Source organism: Crocodylus siamensis, chromosome 4 (genome assembly GCF_052110815.1).
Source record: "Crocodylus siamensis isolate JL-2025a chromosome 4, ASM5211081v1, whole genome shotgun sequence".
NCBI classification, from domain to species: Eukaryota; Metazoa; Chordata; order Crocodylia; family Crocodylidae; genus Crocodylus; species Crocodylus siamensis.
This window is the reverse complement of record NC_143398.1, coordinates 111,007,731-111,027,977: the sequence shown is the minus strand read 5'-3', so window position 1 is coordinate 111,027,977 and position 20,247 is coordinate 111,007,731. Positions and strand designations below refer to the sequence as shown.

General features: G+C 43.6%; 2 protein-coding genes across 5 annotated transcripts in view; one reads left to right on the top strand and one right to left on the bottom strand.

Moving 5' to 3' along the window:
* The first annotated feature begins 3,318 nt into the window (after positions 1–3,318).
* ETFBKMT (electron transfer flavoprotein subunit beta lysine methyltransferase) lies at positions 3,319–15,039 on the top strand. Its single transcript, XM_090043342.1, has 3 exons — positions 3,319–8,043; positions 10,746–10,876; positions 12,205–15,039. The coding sequence occupies exons 1-3, from the start codon at positions 7,724–7,726 to the stop codon at positions 12,546–12,548; spliced, it is 795 nt and encodes a 264-aa protein (XP_089899468.1). The 5' UTR covers positions 3,319–7,723; the 3' UTR covers positions 12,549–15,039.
* A 198-nt stretch (positions 15,040–15,237) lies between these two features.
* The window catches only part of AMN1 (antagonist of mitotic exit network 1 homolog), a 74,350-nt gene continuing 69,340 nt past the window's right edge, over positions 15,238–20,247 (bottom strand). The window contains exons 7-8 of one of the 4 annotated variants that reach the window (XM_090043344.1): positions 19,997–20,067; positions 15,239–18,425 (exon numbers count right to left, since the gene is read on the bottom strand). In XM_090043344.1, coding sequence (XP_089899470.1) covers positions 20,030–20,067 — 38 coding nt within the window. In that variant the 3' untranslated portion in view covers positions 15,239–18,425; positions 19,997–20,029. Of the gene's footprint in view, positions 18,426–19,996; positions 20,068–20,247 lie in introns of all 4 variants that reach the window. The other 3 variants (XM_090043343.1, XM_090043345.1, XM_090043346.1) reach the window with 3 other exon arrangements.

Here is a 20,247-nt window from a genome sequence, read left to right as displayed (position 1 = left end):
TTGGGAACTGGGAGAAAAACTGTTTGCTAAAGCACCCCAGGGGAGGACAAAGAACAATGGCCATAAACTGTTAAAGGATGGTTTCAGGTTAGATGTAAAGAAGAACTTCTTTATGATAAGGGTGAACAGAATCTGGAATGGACTTCCCAAGAAGTGGTGCAACCCAACCTTGGAAGTCTTCAAGAGGAGACTGGACAGACACCTTCCTGGGATCATTTGATCCCTGCCCAGAGCAGGGGGGTTGGGCTTGATGATTTTTCGAGGTCCCTTCCAGCCCTTAATTTCTATGATTCTACGATACTCTATTCATGATTATGAACTCTATGAATCTGTATGTTGTGACAGGGGGCCTGTTCCAGGGAGAAACAAGCAGAGGCCCTGGAGCACCCTTCTGCGGCAGGACCCGAGGCAGTGTCGACCTGCTTAGAGAAGAAAGAGAAAAGCCCTGAAGGCAGGGCATACTTACCGTTTTTAGGAAAAACTGAGCTGGATGAGCTGTGCCAAGATGAACTGCCCGTGTGGCTCATCATCCACTTTTATTGCTGGCTAGGAATGGTGCCAGCCGATAACATCATCAAAAATCACCGCCCATCTGATTTAAAAGCCAGCGGCAGGGAAATGGAAAGAAGGGCAGCACCACTGGGATCCAAAGGCGATGCTGCTCCCCAGGCTGCACACAGGCCATGTTGGCAGCTCAAGAAGGATACGGACAGGTACCTGACAGAGGGGTCCAGGATTTATTGAAGGAGGCATCATGCTGGCCTGGCAGAGCGGCGGGGCAAGGAGGACAGTGTTGAGGGACCTTGGAGCCACAGACACCAGACCTACGAGTGTGGCAGGCTGAGGCCCCACACCCCAACTGTTCCTTTTTCTTTCTTCTTAAATTGTTTTTGCAGGGCCCTGAAGCAGGGAGAGGGGCCAAGAGCAGCCTCGACAGGCCAGGAGGAGCCAGAACAGCACAGCAGGTAGCAGTGTAGTAAAGGAAGACCCGGCACTTTGGCCGGGACAGTCTGATGTCTCATGGTTGTCTTGCACAGCAAGAGGCTGGGTGACGAGTGAAGAGAAGAGGAGGCAGATGAAGACATCAGAAAGGCAAGCCAGCAATCCAACATAGGGCCGTCTTGGTTGGCGCATGGCCAGGGTATAGGGGAGGTAGAGCTCCAAGAATGCCCACTAAGGGCAGCGTATGGTCCACAAGGAGTGACACAAAGGAACCCCAACACTGAAGGAAAAGACCAAGCCATGGCAGGAAAGTATCGGGGCCTCCTTCGGGGTGAACATGACCCAATGTCAAGGCCACTGGAACACACCTTGCAGCCGGCACCAGGTACATGCTCCAAAGAAGCAAGAGAGTGCCTCCATGAGGCCAGATGGGTACAGGGCAATCCCGAGGCCAGTCACAGTATTGGCCTGCCCACCTGTCTAGGGCAGTCTGCCCACCTAACTCTCCTTCCCTGCCTTTGTTGTACAATAAATAGATGTTTCTAGGTGGGAGGCTGCTCATTTACTATCCTGATGCCAAGAGCACCATACACAGCTCCAACCTTTACCATGTCCCATGCCTCATAGATGGCATCCAGATTACTCCTAACTCTCCTCAGCCCCATTGCTGGGCTGCGCTAGGCTACTGGTCCAAACTTGGCTTTAGCTGTCTGAAGACTTACATTGGCCACATGTCCCCTCACTGAGGCCCCCTAAGGCCTTACTTGACATGGCCACCAGCCATGGTAATTCTGCCCCCTCACTGGGGCTTCTGGACCTTATGCCTCTTTGGGCTTCAAGAATCTGTTGACCTACCTCAACTCGGCCTATGGCCCACTCAGGCCTCAGGTGTCTGTTGTTGTGCCTGGACCTTGCCTCAGGCCCCATTGAATGGGCCTGGCCCCTGCCTCAGACTCAATTCAGTGGTTCAGGCCCCTGTGCTTTTCTGTTGGGGTGTGCTCCCCTAGCTGAGGCTTTCTGGTGCTCCATACTTGTCCTTCCCTGGGAAGGCACAGGTATGGCATTTCCTGGAAACTGCCTTGCCATAAGCAGCCCCACCACACCATCCAACCCCAGCAGGGTGTAGTTTTAGGTCATGCCCCAGGACCAATGCAGGCCTACCTGCCCTGGTCTTATTTTCCCTGGGCTCCTATATGTTGTACTTGGGCTGCTCTCTCTCCTGGGTCCGCTATTGCAGCCTCCATCTGCTGACTTACTCTTATCTGGCCCCAAGTCTCCAGACCCTCATTGGATGCCTCCCATCCAGAGGCTCTGCTTCAGTCTCCTTCATCACAGCCTTCTGGCCAGCTGAGCCTTTCTTCCCTTTGGCCATGATGTCCCTCCTATCCAAGGGACTTTCAGCCTCTCTAGGCTCTGGGCCCACCTCCAGGCCAGTCAGGGTGCCAGATAGCTCTCTGTAGCCCTGGCCTTTCCCTCACTGTGGGCATGCATGCCCTTTGGGCACTTGGGCCCTGGTCCCAACCTAGACCAGTCAGGATACCATGGCCTCAGTGCAGTAACAGCTGACCCTCTTATTCCACAGGGGTCCCCCTCTGGGCCTCACTATAAACAGCCATCTCTTTCTGGGCTTGTCTAGAGCCCCAGAGATGCTGTACAAGTCTGTCCTTCACTCAGCTAGGCTAAACTTAGCCCCTGGCCTCCCCCTGCCAGTTCTAATCAGGGGCTTGCCTAGCCCCTGCATAGGCCCACAAGCTATAAGCCCCTTCCTAGGCTGGGCCTTGCTCTCCCTAGGCCCAAAGCCTTCTCCCTAGGGCTTGGGACTCCCTCCTCTGGGTCCTTAGGAACCTCCTTCTCCCCCATAGCTCCTACCCTGAACCTCCAGGTGTACCTGGGAGCAGCCCATCTCAAGCTGGTGATGTTACCCCAGCAGCATCCTAACAACAACTGCTGGCTCTGCCCCTCAGGGCCTGCTCTTATGCTGAGGCTCTGCAGCCCTGCTCCAATCAGGCAGCCTGCTGGCTCTCATGTGACCAACTGATTGGCTCTCCAGTCACCTGCGGGCTGCCTTGCAGTGTTCAGGCTCTTAAACTGGCAAGCACCCAAAGGTGTGCTGCTACATATGTAATACAGACTAATGAGATTGGTTGTTAGCTCTTTGGATCCTCTGGTGGTTTATTGGGTTTCAGGATAGCAATGACATCAGCTTTGGAAGTCTGTTACTTTTTAGACATTTATACATGAATTTTTGAAGCCATATTTTCATTGTGATTCCAAGCTTGGTAATGAATTCTGGGAATTTCTTATGTGGTCAGCAGTCCTGACAGTCTTAATCACTTTAACAACTATGTCAAAAGCATTGTCAGAGATGGGGTTAAATTAAGGTCAATGTTGGGTGATTTAAGTTGTTCACAAGTCAGATGTCTAATTATTTCTGCATATTGCTTGCTTGGGTTGTTGTACTTGCTGTTGTTGCACACGATGTAGTTTGCTGACACAAGGCAATGTTCTTTTTGGTGCCTTTGCCTCTAAGGTGGTTAACAATGCACTGAGCTTTTCTGCTTGCATTCCTTCTATGGTAACAGCCATTTCTCCTTTTTGATGTTGTTCAGTGTGGTAGCCAGCTGCTCTATAGTTCTTTTTTACAGTTGCAGGACCATTGCATTGCTTGATGATGCTAAAGAGCTGTTCATAATGCTCATCTCATCATGGCATATAATAACTTTTATAACTTCTAGGTACACAGAGTTTGGGTATTTCAATTAGGCAGCTTGTAAATGTAGTGTAGCCTTGATCAATTGTTGGTTTCTGATGGATCCTCTAATTGGTTTGCTCTCGTGTTGGTCAGGCTTTGGTACTTCTGCGAAACTGCCTTCTTACAGTTCCATCTTGGAGCTGGTCTGGATGGTTTGGGCTGAAAAATCATATTGTCCATGCTGATAAGCAAGGGTCTATGCTGAGATAATGAAAACTTGTCAAGTATTTTCTTATCGGCATTTTAATGGAGTCATCCTTCCACCAGGTAAGATCTGGGTTTGTCTGAATGTTCCAATGTTCTCAGTATTTTCTTTCTCCATTTTTTGTGCCTAAATAAAAATAGAGTAGTTTTCCTGCTGCAAAGAACTCAGCCAGACCCCAGTGACGAATTCCTATGGGAAATCACTGGGTTTATCTTGTGAATCATGTTTGCAAGCCACACAGAGCTAATACTGCCTGGCAACCCTGCAACACCCTTGTAAGGAGCTCAAGGCACCCTAGGGCACCATGGCACCATGCTTGAGAATAACATCAGGCTAACCAGGCTCTCTCTTAATCTGCTCCTTTAAGAACAGGGAGGGGACCAGCTCAGTGATCTCACTCTGCAAGTTCCTGGCAATCAAAGGCACCCTGCCTTGCACAGCAGCCTTCTCCCCCCCGCCATCCCCAGCTGCAAAGTGAGGGCCCACCACTATGATCACGGAGGTAGGTTTACATTAAAACCCCGTCCTGAATAGGCTGGATACTGTGGCTGCCCCTCTGCGCTTTGGCGGCGTGCAGGCAGCTCTGACAAGCCTGTCCATGCCTGCAGCCAAAGGAGGCGGGACTGCTGTGTCACGCTTACAGAGCTGTGCTGGCCCTGCACCATTAGCCCAGGCAGACCTCGTTTGCGAGAGGGGTTGGAAAGGGGCAGAGTTACCTCTGTGCCCTTCCTTGCAACAGTGGGTTTAATAACCCTTGAAAAAAGACGACAAAACAAACCCACAATTTTTAAAGTAGCTTTTTTCTAAAGAGACAGAGTTAACTTGAAATCCAGACTGCAAAAAAACAAAACAAAAACCAGAGAGCGAGCAAGCAGAATGCAGTTTCTTCTGTGTCTTGCCGTCGCTTTTATAGTCTCATTGCTTGCTTTAAAAAAAGCTGCTTTTTCTTCCACCCCCTCCCCCCCACCTCCTCTTAAGGTAGGAGAACCTCAGCCACCTGGACAGGAGAGACGATGAAACCGCCAGTGAGATACAAGTGTTGCTTAAGGCCAAGAGAAACTATCTGAAAATACTATGTTCTTCTCTTTCACTGAAAAAACAGTTCAAGGCCATTAGAGCAGCCAGTCTGACTTCTTGCATATGACTGCCCACTTCCCTTTCACCTTACTACCCCCATGGACTCCAGTAACTTGTGCTCGACATCTCTCCCACAAAGACATTCAAGCTTGGTCCAAAGGCACCAAGAGATAGAGATCCTGCTACTTTTCTTGGGGCACCTATACACGTGCAGTGAGGCTGCTCTGATGCACTGTAATTACAGTGCGTTGGTGCAGACTCAACTGTGGTAGTTACGCATGGAAATTACCGTGCTTCAGCAGACTCCAGCCTCTCATGTATTAGTGTCCCTGTGCTGAAAAATGGTGGCAGGGCCCTTTAACTAAAGCTCATTCCAGCTTCAGTTAAAGTGCCTCTACTGCCATTTTTCAGCGCGAGGATGCTGACACAAGATGCTCCAGGCACTTTATTTGAGCTGCTCTGCTCTAATTAAAGTGCCCCCCACTTCTCCACCCTGGACCACGTGTATAAATACCCTTGGTCATTTGTGCCAGCAGCGAATCACTCTCTCTGCTCAAGATTTGCTTCTGTGTGTTAGGGGTATTTGACAGACTTCAGTTTCTTGCTTTGTGTTTTGCCTTTCTCAGCTAGATTACAGAACCCTTTAATATCCCATATAGTCTCCCAAGGAAGGTAGTTAGACACTAATCAAGTCAGGTCTCAATCTTTTCTCCGATAAGCTAATCATGACTGAGCTGTTAAAGTCTCCCACAAGCTGAAGTATTTTCTCCAGCCCTTGAATACACTTTGTAGCTCTTTTCTGCACCATCTTAAGGTTTTTCAATGTACTTTCCAAAATGTAGACACCAGATGTAGGCATAGTATTCTAGTACTGCTCTCCCAGTGGCAAATATTGTCTGAAGCTGGCCTGTTGGAGGAAAAGAAGAAAATTAATGGAACTGAGTTGGAGTGGTTTTTTTGAAGTCTGATTCTGCTTTCTTGAAGACACGAGGGAGGAGGTAAGAGCAGGTACTTGTGGGCAATATCCAGAATAGGAAGCTCAAGTTACCAAAGCTTATGGAGTTGGCGATGTCATCAGCTCCCTCTTACCATGGCCCGATCTGGTCAAGATGCCTCATAGGATCAGTGGTGTCATGGTGAAATGCAGTGTCCAAGCTGGTAAACCTTGTTCCATTTAGCCCATCATCCACCAGCTTGGGCACTATGCTTTGACTCACTCCCCGCCCCCTTCCCCCTATAAAGTCTCTTTTTTGAGAGCTTGTCCCTTTGCACGATACATGACTGGAGAATAAATTATATCTCACTTTAAATATTTTTAAAAAATTGAAAGCAGCCATAACACCATTAACATTTCTGTCACTTAACTGAGCATTTGTGACCTGCATATTGACATTGTGTGCTGCCCTCGATGGCACCTGCAAGGCCTGTGAACGGAAGGAAATGCTAAAACCCCTCAATTTAACTTTCAGCCCTGTTAGGTCTTCCACTGAGATTGCTTCTCGGTGGACTCCTGTGTGGGACTTGATGGCTTTAATGGCTCGTTTCCTGAATAACAACTATTGCCCCTCATAGATTTGCAGGATTCAAAGCTAACAGAGAACAGATTACCACTGAGAGAGTAATATTCACCTCTAAAGCTGTTTGATGTGGATGTTTTAAGTTTTAAGAGTAGGGATTTGTAGTCTCCAACCTGCAGGTACAATGTAATGCCCATTTTTCTTGCTTACTGTGTCTTTTTCCTCTCTCTTTCCTTATGGCAGGACCTGCTGCAGAAAGGGTGATGGGTAAGAGAGCCTTATGCCAGATCTGCGTTTGGAAGGTGCTGCTAGTAGAGCCATGTTGGTATATTGTACCAGCAGGGCACTCCTGGGGTCCTGGTTGTGGCAGCAAAACTGTGCTTTTGTCACTACCACTGATGCCAGCCCACCACTGTCTAAGCAAAATAAATCTGATGGGGAAAAATTTGGATACTCAAGGCTTTTGCTGGCACAGCTATGACCTATGCCTGTCAAAACTCACACCTCATCTAACTTTACCCTCCCTGCCCCATCCCAAACACATCTACAGTTTGAAGTGTAGACTGGGCCTCAGATTTGGGCCCACCATTGATTTATTTGCTATAACCACCTGCTGTCCAGGATGTAAAGAATATAGGGAATCCACCCCTAGCTGGCACACACAGCAATAATGCTGGTGGTGTCATTTAAACTCATGAGGGTGTATGGATTTGGAGGGGCAGTCTTAGTCCCATGGAAGTAAAGATAAGATTTTTATCCCTAGGTTTTAGCAGAAGCGTGGCTTAGCCCACTGGGTTTTTATTCTTTTTTTAATCTGTCACAACTGAACTAGAGCAATGCTTCCTCACTTAAACTGTATTTCCTAGCTGAAAGAACAAAACCCCCAAATTCCTGTTATTCTACACAGTGGTAATTATATTTGGAAGGTTTGCCTTACCTGGAACTATAAAGTACAACTGAAAATACGTGGGGGAAAAAGGCAGAAATTTGATGCTATAAGGAAGTCTCCGGCCCTCATCTGGCTGCCTATTCCTACAGCTCTTAAAATAATTGCTTTTACCATTTATATTATATTGTTCTCCTTTTTTCAAGAACTGCCATCCAGGGCTACATAAAGAAAGAGCTTTGTGAGTCTGTTTCAAATTCCATCCCATCCTGAACACCACAGAAGAAACCTTTGCTATATAGTTTTAAGTTCAACTTGGGAAGGATTTTACCAACAGGAGAGACATGGCAATCTGTTGCTGGAGGTGGTTTATACGCTTTGGCAGTAGGGAAAGCCTCACAAAAACTTCAGGGACCAGCAGCAGAAGCACCTCTCAGCTTGGGAGACATTTCCACTACAGGACACCAGGAAACTTCCTGGATCCTGAGGTGAGATCGTTTCTGGAGGAGAACACTGAAGTCATCAGCAGCGGAAACCTCACGCCAGAGATAAGACTGCGGCTTTTGACACCTCGCTGCCGATTCTGGAAGGAAAGAGCCGATTTGTGGCCTTTTGCTGATCCCTTCTGGGCAATCTACTGGCCAGGAGGCCAAGCCCTATCCAGGTACAGAGTACAATGACTGCTAGCTTAGTCCGCTATGGGATGTCAGGCTATCTGTGGTTTCTATGTCTTTTATAGAAGAAAACTGGACCAGATTCTTTAATCTACTTTACAGTCTTCTAGTCACCTAGAGCAGTGGTCTCCAAACTTTTTTGATCGCGCACCCCTATCAGTAAAATATTTTTGAGCATGTACCCCCAATATATGTATATTTATATAAATAGAAGTTCTAATATTTTTTTCCTGCACCCCAATGGATCGTCTTGTGCACCCCCTGGAGTGCACCCACCCCACTTTGGAGACCACTGACCTAGAAGTCCTTTACCAGAAGATATACCACGTTTTGGTTTGGATGTATAATGTCAAGATGCATTTGCTGTTACTTATTCTCAGGGACTGGCTGGTATTCTTTTTCTCACACAGAGAGTTTTCATCTCTAAACAGCAGAAAGTCATGAGTAATTTTCTGTTGTGATGAGGAAGGGGTTTCTTTTTTTTTCCTTTTTTTTTTTTTGTCCCACAGTCTGCAAGGAAGTGAAAATGAATGCTTTTTTTAAATGGGAAGAAATGGGACTTTCAGGTAAATGATGATTAGTCTGACATTTAGCAGAGTTAAAAGGCTGCTAAAGATAACACAATTCAATGAGGTCTTCCAATTAATTGAATCTCCACATTTCATTATCAGATGGTTCCTCCTTTGCCCAAATGTTTAGGTAGCAATGCTAATTAATTTCCTGGAATCCCACCAGCAGATTCTTAGTATTATTTATTTTGCTGTTTTGAATTAATTGGGAATTTCAGAAATTAGTTGCACTATTTGAAAACCTGACAACATGTGAAAAATATGTTGCTGCCACAACTTCTCTTTCTTTCTGCAATTACTTTCCATCACTACGTGAGAACTCTCCTTTCCAAACTACCCGGCACAGTGTAACCTGAGATGCCTTATTAAGCTAGCGTGGCAGACAACTGTCTCCAATGCCAGCATGCGACCTGTTTCCACGCTGGGGTAGAATTTAGATTCCAACTGTCTTTTCAAGTAAACATGGCCATTACAGGAAATTTGAGAACCACTCAGTTGGAATCAGGGCACTTAAAGAAAAAAGTGCTGGGCCTGATCATTCTTTTCACCTGCACGGCTGAGAGAGGAGCAGTGGGTCCATACAAACCCCAGTAGAGTACAAGGTTTGCAAAGGGGAAACCAACCATTCATGCGGCATGTTCTCCCACCCTTCCTATGGAAGTCCCTCCATCTGTCAATCGTAGTTGCTCCTGAGATGACAATGCTGCCACTGGGGAAGGGTGCCAAGCAACCCCAGGGTATCCAGGCTTTGACGTAAACACCCATGCCCTTCGCTGGTGGCCTCAGAGCTACAATTCTCCTTGTCAGTCTCACACATCTGTATGTGAGGAGGGTTAGGCAATCAGGCCTCGTAGTAGACATGATATCTTTTATTAGACCAACAAGATTTTTGCAAAACAATTTCTGTAATTCCAAGCTTTTGGGCACAAACATCTTTCATCAGGCATTGGAGAGAAGATTGTATAAGTTCTCCTGGGTAAAAATGAAAGTTCATATTTCATCGGATTTCACAGAGGAGTCAATAGACAGAAAACTCTCACTGCTTGTATTGTAGTAAAGTCTACCTTCCAACAGCAGAACAGCATGAAGGCATGAAGAAGTCCCTTGGCATAGGACTTCTGCCTGTTGTTAATGGTCATAACCTTTCTGAAGTGATGGCAGTTTATGTGACAGGTTACTCCAAAACCCCCACAATTCAAGAATAAACATGACTCACTACCCAGGGGATTAGGAGGCTTCCCCCCCCCATTGTTAGTTTACTTTATAATTTCCCCAGTCACTCATGAGAAGCTGTTTCAGCAGAGCATCAACACAGGACTTTAAAAAACCCCAAATGATGCTTAATTTTGTTGTATAAAATATGTGGTGAGACTTGCATGAATGACCTGTCTCCTCGGTAATCAATCCTAATGGTTGGGGCTCAGGTCACGAATCAGAGCCAAGAAGTCCGAGTGAAGGTCAGGGTTAGAAACCAGGGCAAGAGTTGGAGGCAAGGCAAATGCAGATGCAGAGAAACAAGGCCTTGAAGCAGTCGGAGAACTGAGGGGCTGCAAGCCAATAAGCAGACAAGTGAACCGGAGGGACTGGGATTTTACACTTGTAGCCTTATGGGCAGTCAGGCACAGATGGAGCTAATCAAGGGTGAGGTGTCCACATTTAAGCCTCTGGCTCATGCATATCAGCAGGCCTGGAGTTTCTTCTAAAAACATCTGTACTCAAGCCAACAGTTTTAACTTTATTACTATTTATTACCTAGAACTTTCCTATTCCCTACTTTTAGTGGCACATTTCACAGTCACTTTCCCAGTGTCATCCATTTATTACTTTAATTCAACTGAGAGAGGGAGAGAATTATCTGATTGACTGAAACAAAGCATTTTGGTTGCTTGTTGTTTTCTCTCACTTGGTGCACCCTCTGGTGGCTTCTGATGCTCTCACACACATACATACACATGTGTCTGTATGATGGATGGTGTGCAATTAATTACATGTATTGGATATCTTTTGAATTAATCTCTGCACTATTACATCTATGAAACAGTTTCTTGGAAAACTTCATATGGAAAATAGATACTTGCCCAGCCTTCTTGTTGGTATTTTAACTATTTACCTCCTTAACTCAGATATATTTTAGATAACCCGGATATTGTCAGAATGGGATCTGTATTAGATCTTGGAAGCGGATGTGGAGCAACAGCAATAGCTGCCGTGATGAGTGGTGCATCCCAGGTCCTTGCTAATGACATCGATCCTAGTAAGATGCTTGTTTCCAGGTCCTGCACAAGGAAGTTATTAAGTATGCATGAAGAGTAGTTTGCCTTTAACATGGTTGTAAAAATTAAGTTCCCATGTTGAAAAATGCTAAAAAGATATATGGTGGTGTGTAATGCTTATGTTTCCAGCAGGATCAGTTGTGCTTCATTTGCAAACATTAAGGGCTAGAGGGTGCCACACATTGCACAAAAGTCTTATTGCCATGAATGGAAGACCAGACTTCTTTCTGTATTGTCCCTTGCAACATATCACAGCTATTTTGGAAGGCCATCTCTGGGGATATGTAGGTGGATTCTATGCCTGATCATCCCTTGGCATTTCTGCCAAGCTTGCCTATTTTAATAATGCTATTTAAAAGTCAGTTCTGCTTATTACAGCTGCCAGTATTTCCTGCACTGTTTTTCAGTCTCTAGAACAGACCAAACGGAACTATACTGCCTTTGATTTGTAAGAAAAGTTAAGCCCTCAAGAGTTAAAGTTAAATTTGATGTAGAGAATTTAAAAGTTACGAGTCTAAGCAGGAAACATTTCATAGTTTAGCTATGTCTGAATGTTTAGATCCCAGTCCCTTCTATAGGCACTTGATTCTGGTGCTGAAGTATGGATTATATCCTCATGTTCCCAGATGTGCACACCTAGACACCTACCTAATTGAAGGCATCTACCTGTGAATTTTGGCTTTTGTTTTCAGTTGTTTTTACTTAAGAGCAAAAGACTCAAGACTTTTATTATAAATTTATTTTAAATGGATCATACTGAGTTGCCCCTTTGAGAGCCAAATTAATCCTTAGCATAACTGACTTCAGTGACGTTACACCAAGAATTTTTCTTTGCTCATGTGTTTACATGTTTTAGCCAGAATTTTTCCAGCTGCTATTTGGCGAACAGTGATTCAAACCATCTGTTTTCTCCTAAATGCCACCTACTTTTTTACTGTTAGTTACTTATTCTTTGAAAAAGAAAGAAGCTATCTAATGGTTAAAGCACTGGTCTGAGAGTTGGACATCTGAGTTCAATTTCTTGCATGACTTTAAACAAGTCACTTAATCTGTGCTGTCCCTCAGTTCTCATCTGTAAAATGGGAATACATTTCTTCCCTACCTTATGGAAATGCTGCAGGGACAATATGTGTCAGTGTCTGTGGGGTGCTAGGCTACCACCATAAGGTACAGAAATAATCTGAATAACACTAATATTTAAAGAGATTATTCAAACTAAGACTTGTGAAAAATCCTCAGAATTTACTAATATAGAGGGGTTTGAAGCACAGCATTTTAAACTCATTCTTATCGATCGTCTTTTTCTCAGTTGCAGGAATGGCCATGGTCATCAATTGTGAACTGAACAATGTGAATCCCTTTCCTATTGCAATTAAGAACATCACTGATACAACACTGGACAAGTGGGACCTCATTCTGTTAGGGGATATGTTTTATGATGAACATCTTGCTGACTGTCTGCATCACTGGTTGGGGAAGTGCATCAAGAAGTATGGAACTAAAGTTCTGATTGGCGACCCCGGGAGGCCTCAGTTCACAGGCCACAGCATTCACCGTCAGCTGCACAAAGTAATAGAATATTCACTTCCTGAGCCAACTAGACAAGAGAACAATGGATTAACATCAAGCATTGTCTGGAGTTACCAGCCTTGACTCACAGTTTCTTCAAAGGCTGCTAAAGGTGGAAAGAGCTTGTACTTGGTGGGGGGTTGAGAGGGGGTATTCTATATTTATAAAATGTGAACAAAGAACATAAGCCAGATCCTTGGCTAATGTAACTTGGTCTAGCTCTACGGAAGTCATTACCACTACTTCAGCTTAGCTTAGAACAATGGAAGATTTGGCCCCTAGTTTGGGGAAAAGCTTGCAGGTGAATTTCACTCTCGGATATACACAGAAGCCTTCATCAAAGAGCACATCCAAAGGCAGTTTTAGATCCATCATTTTGCTTATATGATAAATGTACTAGCCTCTTTGTCACAAAACATGTCATTTAATATTTCTTAAGATTTCCACTTTAAAACTTTATTTGTCCTGTAGGTAGGCACACTACCCTCAAGGGTGTTTCTTATTCACATACACTGAAAAAAATCAACATTAGGCTTCTTAAAACTGAACATGTGAGTTTGTTAGGTCATTATATAGTTGGGGAGAACCTGGACTGACCTGGGGAAGTCCAAATGTATCCTCCTCTTATTCTTTATATCTCCTTGTGACTGTCCATGTAACTAATCAGTCTTTTCTTCCCATCTCATTCCAAACTGTATGTCTGTATCCTGGTACCTTCCTTGAATCTGCTGAGGCAGCCAGGACTGTCAGTCAAGAACAATGCATGGTCCAGAACTCACTGCTTCATCTGGCCAGAGCTAAAATGACTAATCTGATTAATAAACTGAACTGATTGTGAACTAAACAGTAATATGATTAGAGGCTAAGTCATGTGGATTTTGAAAAACAAACTTCTTTGTCCATATCCTCTGAATACACAGGAAGGGCAGGGTTGATGGGTAACTGTCACAGAGAAAAAAAGATTACAGGTAATTTCTTTTTTCCCTTGAGACAGCCATTTCACTGACCTTTCTGCTTAGGATGTAATAAAATAAAAGATTTAGAGGGAGGAGCTGTGTCAGAGAGCAGCTAGGATAATAGGCTACTTGCAGACGTTAAAAAAAAAAAAAAAAAAGAACAAGAAAAATCACGCTTTACCAGAAGGATCAGTATGTTACTTGAGCCCAGCTCCGCAGCATCTATATAGACTGGGCACTAGCGGGGCTTTTTGGTACTTTTAGCTGAAGTTGATTCAATCACCTATTCGATAAAAGCAATAAAAAAGCCCATTAAAGCGCCTGATTTATACAGATGTCAGACGAGCTAGATCCAACTAATGCACCACCTCTTCTGGACACGTGCTTGGCTCGGTGCAGGAGCACACTGAGTTTAAAATACCACTTTTTTTTTTAATGTCTGTGAGGAGCCATAGAAATCCAGTGTATAGTCAAGCAGAACAGTGGTTTCACTACAGCTTTCCAAAACTGACAGAATCCAATTTTGTGTGGCCAGTGAAGATAAGTATTCTTGTCTATGTAGCTGCTTCACAAATTTACTTTGCCCATGCTTAGGTTACTTTGGCCTAAGATATAGCAGTCAATCCAGCAGTATGCCTACAGTTCCTGTGAGGGATTTTATTTCCTCTTTGTACTCAGACTGTAAGTTGCTTGGGCAGGCACCATATATTTGTTCGGTGTTTGTACAGTACCACAGCAGCAGGGTCCTAGTCTGTGACTGGGACTCTTTCCTGCTAAGATAACAGAAATCATTAATAATTTCAATTATGCAATTTCATATCTAATAGGACATAACATTCTTTCTGTCTCCTTGTCCCTAGGCTGAATGTGCCAGAGTAAGAATGATTTGGTCCTTTTACTATACATTTTAATATTACTGCAGAATGCCTCAGTGCTATCTTTTTTTCAGGCTAGAGTCAAGGTAGAAAGACTGGTCCACTACGTTTTAGGATTGATGGTAAGCTGTTTTTGTCTTTTAAATTAACTCTTCAGTTATTCTGCAGTAAAATGGTCTTAGGCATAATATTTTTTTCCCAGGAAATCTTTTCCCCTGGAAAACCTAAAGAAACTTCTGGCCAAAGATGAAATGGCAGGTTTACAACCATGCTTTTCTCCTTGACAGCTGTAGCTTCTCAACAGTTTACAAGGAAGCAACCTGACCTATTGGGAAGTATTTGCTAACATACCAACTTGAAAGGGAATTTTCAAAGCAGCCCAGCTCTAATGAGCAACCCTATGATGATTTCATAGATTTCATAGACATTAGGGCTGGAAGGGACCTCAGAAGATCGAGTCCAACCCTCTGCCCCACTAGGCACGGCCATGAAGGATTTATGGCTGAAAGAGGAAAAAGGTTTCAATTTCAAGCTTCCAAATAGTATCTACAAATGACAGTTTAAAAAGAGGGCTGAAAGTGTGTGTAGGTGTAGAAGAGAAGCATTTTGAGTGGAGGCAGAGTAGCTTACAGACATAAACTCACCAACTCAATCCAGTTTAAAGATTTACTGGTTTTGATTTTCAAAACAACACATAAATACTCACAAATACATACATGCAGTGCTCATCTTCACAATGTGTTACTCAACAATGTACAACAGGGACAATAACTAGAAGTACTATATAACATGAAGAATTAACTACATCTTCATATGGTGCATACTGGTATGCTATTTTTCCATTCCACCTTACATTTGCAAACACAAGAAGCCAGATTTTAAATAAAGACTCATTCCTGAAGGCAGTGGAGTTACACTGCAAAACCCCCCCTCAAAATAACCCCCCCCCCCAAAACAAAACCTGATGAGATCAGAATCAAGCTCCAGAGATGAAAATGCAAATGACACATCAAGCTTTCAAAGAAGAACCCTAAGGACAGGGAGATGTCATTCAAGGAGATTTGTTCATCTCACTGTGTAGGCATTTATGTATAAAACAAGTTGAGAATATCCCACTAAGTTGAATATTCTAGAAGTGGTTAACAGACAACAAAACAGCTGCACGCAAAATTCAAAGGTGAATGTAAGCTGTATCACCCTTCAGCATGACATACAGCTCAGTTAACAGAAGAAAGAGTACTGTATAATTCCAAATCAAATCCAGAAAGTTAACAGCATTTCTGTGGCACTAGGAACAAATACATTTTCCCTTCCCTGCAAATCACTGTTTCTTTGTTAAAGCTATGAGGAACTCCTATTTTTGGCTGCCTTATACTTTATGCTGTCCATCCTTAGGGTACTATAGTACATCTTTCCACTCCGGCTCAGGGGCAGGTGAAGCAGCATTCTTGCAACAGTTACACTGTAGCTGTTTTTTTCTTTTGGGCGCCCTGGTTTGTGCAACCACAGATGCTTGTGCCTTATTGACTAAACATCTTGAGCCTGTCAGTGCTGCATTTTAATCAGTGGAGAGGGTTCAGCAGAGATGCAATGTAAAGTACGTCTACTGCGCACCGGCCTCAATAGCTTAGGGAGTAATTGGCCTGAACTAATAACAGGATTTCAGTGTGCTAGGGTAGTAAGTTACCTGTAGGCTAGAAGTGGAATGCTTAATGGATCTTTAAATGGATCTTTTAGGTGTTTAAGCGACAGGGGCCTTAATGCTGACTGAAACTTTCTTTGTTTAGACAAGGCAGTTGCCCCAGTTGCTAACACTGGTTTTGCTGCATTACAGCAAACTGCAGCTCTGCCTGCCTGCAATATTAAATTGCACTAATGCAGTTTTACCTGTGGTTGCAATTACAGCGAGTCACCACTCTAGATAAGGCCTTAGCACTGATTTGGAGGAATGCGGATTTAAGCAACCTAGCTCAAAAATGTACACATCATTCAGTAAACCTGCCTGAACATTATTTTCTATAACCTGTGTAACTAACACAGGAGTGGAGATAAGTGTTGACACTGCAACATGCTATACATGTTTGTGAGGTGCAACACATTTTAATGTCTCATTTTGCTTAGAGGTTTACCTTTACTTTGTTTAACCAGAGTTCTGAAAAGATTGATAGAAGACTATTTTTACTTATGGTGGAGTTAAGAGCTTAACATAAATCTGGATTGTTACAACGCTGGCTTTTAAAAAGTAAATCTGCTCCTCAGTGGTACCTGAACTTAAATATTGTTGATAGTCACAAATTCTACAGAATTCCTGGCCACCCAATTTAAATATAGATATTCCCAAAGCAGAATAGTAATGCAGGGCATTCAAATACCCTCTGTACAGCACAGAATTACCACCATTTGCTAGGTAAAGTTTAATACATACCCACTGAACATACACAAGAACACATACACTCTAATAGACCACAGGGGACAGAAATCAGCATAACAGTTGCAAAACATTGGAAGACCCTGAGGGACCATGTGATAAGCTAATCCTAAACCATAACACTGAAAATTAAAATTCCTGGAGCTACATGTATTTTTAGAAATTCAAGGTCAAACAATATTTTAATGACTGTATAGATTTTTCAGGGGGCCTGAGGTTCAACTAAATTACATACTGTGGAACACACACTGTGCTGATTTAGACTGACGTGGGGTTGGCAGAGAGTCAAAGACAATACTAAATCCAGGTTCCAATTCTTCTGTTCAGTTACACCTCAGAACTGAGATGGGCCTATCTTTCCATCTCAGCACTTCCATAAATGAATGCTGATAAAAGCTAAAAGAACTGGCTATCTGCTGATATTCAGAGATCTCATTAAGTCATCGCTATTATACTTAAGTTTAAGCTATCTTAAAATTCTCGTGGTATTTATGTGCTCACGGGCTATGTTTTTGGGCTTATAAAAATCCAGAGGCCTGTGGAAGGGTACCACGATACCCAAAATCTTGCCTTTGTTTATGTCAACCATGCAGTTGGTAAGTAAAAGATCTCCCCCACAAGATTCTTAGCTAAAAATCCAGGTAAGTGTATGGTGGTTAAACAAGTGAAAAGCAACAGCATGAATAACACCTTCCAATAAAAACAGTAATATAATAGTTGAGAAAGCGATGAACTGAAACTAGCTGTCATTATGAAGGCCATGTGTGTTTTTCTATTACTTCCCCCTTTCTTTACCTGCACTATCTGCATATTTTGTCATAAACTTTGGTTCTGATCCTGTAAAAAAGCAGATACTTTATGCTTGTGAGTAATGCTATTAACTTATGAGGGAACTCCTCATGTATGTAGACATAAAGGCTGCCTAGACACATGCTGGTTCACGTTCTAATTAGAACACGCCAGAGCAGACTGATTGAGCCCGTTCTGTCTTCTAATGAGAACTCTCCAGCATGGCCTCACCACCATGTTTATAAGCCTCCACATGTTTAAAATGGCCGCTGGGGCGCTTTATCTAAACCTTGTTAAATGAGGTTTAGATAAAGCATCCTGTGGCCATTTTTAAACCTGCGGAGGCTTAATGCACACGATGGTGAGGCATTTTAATTAATTAGAGTGGCTCTCTGGGAACTGCTCTAATTAAAACACTCCCTGACACCCCTGAGCACATGTATAGGCAGCCTAAGTATTTGGAGGGAAGCACTTAGACTGTAAGCTCTTTAGGGCAGGGACTGCATTACATTTGTACAGTGGAGTCTGGCCTTTGCCTGAGGCTCCAAGGCATTTTTCCTAATATAAATATTAATTACAAAGTGTCTTTTTAATGAAATATGATTCATCTTGTGATATGAAGAAAGATGGTGCTTTAATTAAAGAAAATCCCAAATAACAGGGCATTGATACAGGAGCCTGGGACCTGAAATCACTTGGATGGTAACAGAGACCTCTGGTGGAGAGAGAGAAAATGAAGCAATCTCGTGAGAGAAAGTACCAGTTACCAGAATATAATCTGTTCCCCAGAAGAGGTAATTTCCTGAAAAAGCTATACCATCTGTGACCCTTACACTAAATCAATACACAGTCCATGTCACTTGCTTGATTTTGTTTGGTCCAACTAACTGCTCCAATACTTCTCGGGAACGATCTATAGAAAAACACACAAAAAAATAATGGTCGTTAACTGTTCATAACATATGCAGGTATTGTGTGACAAAAATAGGAATCTGTATTAATTTTGCATAATTGTTTCATTTGCTATTACATGCAAACAGATTTTTTTTAGTATATTCTATAATCGGGGACAGGTAGTTGAAAAAATAAATCATTCAGGCACTTTTAGATATGTAACAATAGCCAGACAGCAGAAAGAAAAGACCAGACGGTAGTTAGTGAATGTATCTGTTATGGTATTATTATAAAATAAATACACATGTAGGATCAACTATTCAGAAATCTACAGTAAAATATGGCTAAGTAGTCACTCCAAGAGGATGAATAACAATGACTAAATTATCCATGAGCAACTAATAATCATATTTGGCCATATTTCCAACTTTTTGTGAGATAATTAGTCATTCATAGTCATTATTACCTAACTTTATTCTGCATATTACATCAAGAGACAAAGAGTGCCACCCTCTGAAATGAAAGCCACAACAAATCATTTGCACTGCTCCTCTTGAATTCAGCAACCACATCGCAAACTGAGTGGGTTGTGAATCACCTGGATACAAATGATCCAGGCTCTACTATACATTTTAAAAATTGATGAATCATCAATATAAATTGCTATAGTGATTTTCTGTGCATATATTTTTTGGAAATGATGAATTGTGCTTAAACAGGTGACTGATTAACTAAAGTGTATAAATCAGTACAACTCCTGCCTGGGACTTAAGTGCACTGACAAATAAGGTGGTAGTGACAAGTCAGCCATACTTCATTGCAGGGGTATCAAACATACAGCCTGATCCATGCAGCCCCCTATCCAGCCCCCAGTGCTTCCTCTGGGTCCAATTAAACCCACAGCACAGCATATGCATAGCATGCACCTGTGATGTAGGCCAGTCTGTAGGCCAGATCAGGCCAATAAATCCCTCCCCCTTCCCCAGAATCCCTGATCTAGTGGCTGCTCCACTGGTCTGAGACCCATGCTGCAAGCGGCACAATCCAGTTGGAGCACCAGCTATGATGCATGACGTGGTTACCCTGGCAAGGTGGCATCACACGTGGCACCCACTCTGGGACGCATGCCGCACACAGCACTTGCTCTAGCCAGTCCAGGACCCATGCTGCACATGATGCTCATAGGTGCTGCGTGCAATGTGGGTCCTAGACTTGCTGGAGTGTGCACATTTGGCACAGTCCCAGAGCTGCTGGGGTGAACCACCTGCGGTGCAGTCTGGCTGTGGTGTCCACTGCATGCAGCGTGAGTGCCACTCTGGCCAGACTATCCCATATGTGGCATCTGTTCCGGCCACCCATAATCCACACCATGTGCAGCTCAGGTCCCAGACTGGATGGAGCAGCCACCAGATCAAGTATGCTGGGGGACAGGGAAAGGGAATGGGCCCACAGACTGGCTGCACACCACCCATCCAGTCTGTGGGGATGGATGAGTTTGATATCTATGCTTTACTGTATTCATTATTACAAGTAACTGATTTTTTGGGTAGATGATATTGTTCTGAGGTGTGAGTTTGGGTTGTTTCTTGCCTGTTGTCATTCTCAGTGTTCGGCTGCTTGGGTCTATATGGTCTCAGTGCTAGCAAGTGGCCTCCTGAAATCTAGGTGTAATGCAGAAAGGAAGACTTAAATTCATGTTCAGTGGCAAAAAGCTTGGAGGGGGTTATTGTCACTTTGACAGTACACTTGCTGGTCTGTTTAGTAATCCGCCAGACTCAGAAGAATTGCCTGGGACAATGATAGCAATGCCATGTGTAAATTACACTCCCCTAGGTTGCTAC